This window comes from Rutidosis leptorrhynchoides, chromosome 7 (genome assembly GCF_046630445.1).
Source record: "Rutidosis leptorrhynchoides isolate AG116_Rl617_1_P2 chromosome 7, CSIRO_AGI_Rlap_v1, whole genome shotgun sequence".
Taxonomy (NCBI): Eukaryota; Viridiplantae; Streptophyta; class Magnoliopsida; order Asterales; family Asteraceae; genus Rutidosis; species Rutidosis leptorrhynchoides.
In genome coordinates, this window is record NC_092339.1 from 117270556 (window position 1) to 117277143 (window position 6588).

Here is a 6588-nt window from a genome sequence, read left to right on the forward strand (position 1 = left end):
AACGGTAACCAAGAAAAGAACATTGATGTGCCAGTTATAGAAGTGGAAGACTTAGCCAATGAGGAGTTTGAAAGTGATTTTGAAGTGGATGAAATTGAAGGTGAGAGGAGAAGAAGAATTAGGGAATTAGAGAAAAAAGAAATTGAGAGAAGGGGTGTGGGTCAAACATACTTTTATGTTGGGCAGACATTTACTAGTTCAGAAGAGGCTAAAAAGGCCATCAAGGTACATGCAATTGAAACTAGGAGGGATATTATTTTTATAAAAAATGACAAGAAAAAAGTAACTTGTGGTTGTGAGGGTATTGTTATGGATGATGTTGGTCAAAGTTCAAAAGGTGATAAGGTGGAATCCAATGAGGTACAAGAGGGGTTGGTAAAATATTCTCTAAAATGAAGAAGACAAAAAAATGTAAGGCAAAAGGTGATAAGGTTGGAACATGTGCTGATGTTGGGGTAATAAAAAAGAAAAGGCAGAAAAAATATAATATTGAATGTGAATGGAAAATACATATCTCACCTGATTTCAAAATAAAACTTGGACTGTGAAGACATTAAATGAACATCATAAATGCCAACCAACTAGAATAATCCACCATTGCACCTCTGATTTTCTCTCTGGTTTGATAATTACCCAGTTACCAAGTAACCCTAATATACCAACCAAAGCTGTGAAGGCTCAACTTTAAACACAAACAGAATTAAAGGTTTCAAAGACTAACACTTATAGAGCTTTGAAGAAGGCTTTTGAATCAATGAAGGGTGATTATGCTGAGCAGTATGTAGATCTGAGAAATTATGGTGAGGAATTAATTAGATGCAACCCTGGTACAACTGTTAGAATACAAACAGAACCATGTGATCCAATGGAAACTGAAAAGGTATTTAAGAGAATCTGTATATGTTTGGGTCCACTTAAAGAAGGATTCAAAACATTGGGAAGAGATTTGCTTGAATTGGATGGGGCCTTCATGAAAGAGCCTGCTACTTGACAATTGTTAACTGCAGTTGGATTAGATTCAAATAATGGAACATATCCAGTTGTATATGCAATTGTTGAGCAAGAAAGGATTGATTCTTGGTCTTGGTTCCCGGAATGTTTGGGGAAGGATTTAGATCTTGAAAGAAACTCCAACTTTACATTCATTAGTGATAGACAGAAGGTAAGATATTAACTTATATTACTTTAATTACATTTACAACCATTATTGCTTGGATTTATAACTGGTTTTAATTGCAATGTTTTAGGGTTTACTTGAAGCTGTATCCATAGTATTTCCTTGTGCAGAACATAGATATTGTGTGAAGCACATTCATGAAAACATGAAAACAAAAGGATTCACTGGTAAAGTTTTTAAACAACATTTATGGAAGTGTGCAACTGCCACAACTGTTCCTCACTTTGAAAAGGCTATGCTTGAGTTGAAGGGTTTCAGTAAGGAGTGTCACACCTATCTGTCTAAGATACCACCATCATGTTGGTCAAGAAGTCACTTTTCTTGTAAATGTTACAATTTTATATCTTCATTATAATTTTCTGGTAAATGTCACACCTATGATTAAACCACTATGATTAATATATGATTAATTATCTGTTACAGGAAGGTGTAAATCTGATGTGTTGATAAACAATATTTGTGAGGTTTTTAATCGTTGGTTGGTGGATGCAAGAGATAAACCTATAGTTGCTTGCTTGGAATATATTAGGGAATATTTGATGCAAAGAATTGTTACTGTGATAGAGAAAAGTGCCAATATTGATGGTCCATTTACTCCAGGTGGCAAAAAGATGTTTGATTTGGTGAGAAAGGAAGCACACAAGTTACAAGTCCTTTGGAGTGGTAATGAGCTATATCAAGTCAATGGATTCAGTGATGAACGATATGTGGTTAACTTATAAAGGAGAACTTGTAGTTGTAGGAGATGGGAAATTACTAGCATGCCCTGCAAACATGCAGTAGCTGCTATTTAGAACATGAGAGACAATTCTGGACAGTTTGTGTGATGGCCCCGTCAAAACACTTAACGGCTCCGTCACTTGGTCCCACAGCTTGATCGAACTTAAATGAATTTAATAAATGACATTGCATTCTTTTATTTCAAAAGTTTCCCAAAAGGAAAGCATACCAAAATATGTAGTTTAAAAGTAACCCAACATATCAATAATCCAAAGTTGACACAAAAACATTGTCAACAACCCACAAGTATTAATTATTCAAAAACCGAATGCAAGCCAAAGTTTCATAAATTGTTTCATAAAAATCTGCCCAAATGCATGCAGACTCTTCTAAACACAGCGGAAGCATCACATAAACTCAAGTACCTGTGAAAACATGCGAGTAAACTGTCAACACAAAGGTTGAGTGAATTATAGGTTTAAATAATTGAATAAACTTTAGACCACAAGATTTAAAAATGTTAGAAAACATTAAACATTATTCCATTATCAATGAGCCACCTGGTAACCACTTAACCCTTTATTTACCCTTGCCAAACACAATAAAAAATATACACTGGATAGTGTATCTACAACAAAATACGAAGTACTAAACATTCCGATTATAAATTGCTAGCGCGACTAGCTCGAAATGGGGTTGTCAAACCAGATAGATCTATCCGTAGGATTCGCGTTCACCGGTAGAAAACAATGATTACAGTTACCAGACTAGGGAATATTTTTGTCCAACTCACAATGAATAATTTAAATTTAATTGTCACTTGTGTCTAAACGTGAAATAAAATGCATGTAATCACATCCCAAAAATATACTTTAAAAAGTATGTAAAAACGGGACTATAACTCACTTTAATAGTAATGAAGTAACCAACACAATTAAGCGAACAGCGAATGTAGTACAGTGATCAGGAATGATCACAACGCTGACCTATAAATAAAGCAGGTCGATATAAATAACTAACTTAGGTCAAGTCTTAGTATGATAGCTATTGTACATGTTGCAAGTAATCATAGAACAATACTCAATATGCATCGGTTTGATCGGAACAGCTTACGGATACACACTTTCTATTTTTAGAAAGTTTCTATTTTTAGCAGGTTTTCATTTTTGGAAAGTTTCTATTTTTGGAAAGTTTCTATTTTTGGAAAGTTTCTATTTTTGAAAAGTTTCCAAATTTAGAAAGTTGCTATTTTAGGAAAGTTTATAAGTTAGGAAAGTTTCCTTAATTAAAAAGTCAACAAAAGTCAACTGAAAGTCAAAGTCAACCGAAAGTCAACTCAAAAGTCAACCTTGGTCAAACATGGTCAACATTAATTTTAAAAGTGTAAGTTATAATAATAATATAAGTTATAACGTTTATTAAAGTTAAATATGTCTAATTATGTTATAACATAAGTTTAATTAAATTAAAATGAATTATTAAAGTTAATATAAGTTTAAATGATATAATTAATATAACATAAGTATTTAATTAATTAATTAAATATTAGTCATAATATAAGTATTATTAATTAATAATAAATTTTAAATCATATCATAAGTTTCATTAATTAATAATGAATTATTAATCATATCATAAGTTTCTAATTATAATTATTAAATCATAAGTATTTAATAATTAAATTATAATTAAATAATAACTAAGCCTTATAATAATTAAATAATTAATTAATCCTTATTATAAGTCTTATTATAATAATCTCATAATATAAGTTTAATACTTATCATAAGTATTTTTCCATTAATAATGAAGTATTATTAATCATATGTTTAATTAAAAAGTTAATTAAATCATAAATATTAATTAAATGATATAATAAATATATATATCATAAGTTGTAAATAATAATAATTACTTTTTTATCATAAGTAATTAAATTATAATGAAATCCATTATTTATATCCTAAGTTTAATAATTAGTCAAAAGTTTTAAATCAAAAGTTCATCGGGTCGTATCCTGAGCCCCGGGTGTCGGTTTTCGGCGAGCCTTACATATATCTCCGCCTAAGTAAACCACCCGACACTTTGGTACACTCAAGAACACCCCAAGAACAGTCCACAAGTCGTGTTATACAGCCAATACACCACTTGGACTTCAATTCAATCAAAAACGTGTTTTGGACGTAACGGGTGATTCGTGGCTCGGATTGAGATGACCCGAACATGAAAGTTCACCCCACCATCAGTCCTAACACACTAACACACCCTAAAGTCACCAAATATGGTCACAAAGTAGGACCAAACCTGGTTCATACCAAAATCACATTTTAATCTTAACAAAATACCACTTTGATCATAACTAGGGTTCCGGGAATCGAAACGACATGAATCTGGTGTCTAAAATTAATGTCTTGATGAGAGGAACTCATTTATATACTTTATTTTAACTTTTATATCAGTTACAAAGTCAGAAACACACGAAAAAGCTGCTGTCCAAATTATATCAAACCGAAAACATATGTAAACGAGCAATTCTACGCATACAATCAACATTACAACAACTAATAATCATCATACTATTAATAAATCATCAAAATACAGAAAAGTAAGGAAAAATTAAAAGTTCTAGGGTTAGGGTTTATACCCTAATCAAGAAACGAGAAGTATAATCGCGTAGAGAACGGAACGAGGAACGCGTTGATGTATAACAATCCTTGATCCAAGCTATGAAAATTGATGAAGATGATGATGTTATGGTGATGGTTGGCGACGGAAAATAGGGAGAGGAGAGGGAGATGGAGAGAGCACCAAAAATAGGAAATTAGGTTTAATAAAAAGTGGGATGGAAATAATACTCCAAAAATAAAAATCAAGGGAGTTTTACTCCCCTCCCTTGGTGTCTCGGCCGAATGAGGGGTCATGGGGTGGGCCCCATGGCCCAGTCTTGCTAAATGTTTAAAAGCTTGTGGCCCGAAAGCCCGAACGAGTCCCGAAACGCGAAAACGCACTTACGCGATTAAAAATTCGGAAAGACAACAAACGCGCGACGAAAAATAAATATAAATACACTATATAATTATATGACCTTAAAATATCATTTTTAAAATAAATAGGATTTAAATATCCCAAAAACGCGACCGTTGGTTTGAAAACCAAAAAGATTCGCCGGATAGAAATCCGCGATTCGTATAAACGTACGATTTAAAATATGAATACATATATTCACATAACACATAATAATTAATATATTATTACTAAAATAATAATATAGGTCATGAAATGACGTAACCCAATTAACAGTTAACGGTCGTTAAATAATTAACGGTAAAAGATAACGGAAAAAGTAGGGTCGTGACAGTACCTTCCCGTTACGGAAATTTCGTACCGAAATTTAAGCAGGTGCAGGGGTTGACTCAGCATCTGGGAACAAATGCGGGTACTTCTGCTTCATCTGATCTTCACGCTCCCAAGTGAACTCGGGACCGCGTCTAGCGTTCCATCTAACCCGGACAATAGGAATTCGGCTCTGCTTAAGAGTCTTAACTTCTCGATCCATAATTTCAATAGGTTCCTCAATAAAGTGTAGTTGCTTATCAACATGAAGTTCTTCCAAAGGAATAGTCTTGTCGGCCTCGGCCAAACACTTCTTTAAGTTCGATACATGAAAGACATCGTGAACAGCACTGAGTTCTTGTGGCAACTTCAAACGATAAGTCGCCGGTCCAACTCTCTCAACAATCTCAAACGGTCCAACAAAGCGAGGGCTTAGCTTTCCCCTTTTACCAAAACGGATCACACCCTTCCAAGGTGAAACCTTTAACATAACACGATCACCAACTTGAAATTCCACATTTTTCCTTCCCCTATCGGCATAACTCTTTTGCCGACTTCTAGCGGTTCTCAACCTTTCCTTAATCTGTACAATCTTCTCGGTAGTCTCGTAAATAATTTCTGGACCTGTGAGTTGAGCATCCCCAACCTCATTCCAACAGACAGGAGACCTACACTTCCTACCGTACAGAGCTTCAAACGGTGCGGCTTGAATACTTACGTGATAACTGTTGTTATAAGAAAACTCAGCTAGCGGCAAATATTTATCCCACCCATTACCAAAATCAATAACACACGCTCGCAACATATCTTCCAACGTCTGAATGGTCCTTTCACTCTGACCATCCATTTGGGGATGATAAGCGGTGCTCATATCTAACCTAGTTCCCAAGGCTTCCTGTAAAGATGGCCAAAACCTCGATACAAATCGACTGTCTCGGTCCGAAATAATGGATACAGGAACACCATGCCTAGAAACAATCTCCTTCAAGTACAAACGAGTAAGCTTCTCCATTTCTGTTTCCCTGATCGGAAAAAAGTGAGCCGACTTAGTGAGTTGATCTACAATCACTCAAATAGTGTCATAGCCACCCGTAACTCTCGGTAACTTAGTAATAAAATCCATCGTAATTCCTTCCCACTTCCACTCGGGAATCTCGGGTTGTACCAACAGTCCAGACGGTTTTTGATGTTCAGCTTTAACCTTAGCACAGGTCAAACACTTAGCCATATATGTAGCCACATCACCTTTCAAATTTAGCCACCAATACAGCTCCTTAAGATCATGATACATCTTTCCTGAACCAGGATGAATAGAGTACCTAGACTTATGAGCCTCATCCAAAACAAGTTGTCGCAGT

The 6588-nt window shown here is 34.6% G+C and overlaps 1 protein-coding gene across 1 annotated transcript; it reads left to right on the forward strand.

Moving 5' to 3' along the window:
• The first annotated feature begins 754 nt into the window (after positions 1–754).
• Positions 755–1899, forward strand: LOC139859547 (uncharacterized). Its single transcript, XM_071848327.1, has 4 exons — positions 755–896; positions 1008–1162; positions 1248–1434; positions 1601–1899. Exons 1-4 carry the CDS (start codon positions 755–757, stop codon positions 1897–1899), a joined length of 783 nt encoding a protein of 260 aa, XP_071704428.1.
• The last annotated feature ends 4689 nt before the right edge of the window (positions 1900–6588 follow it).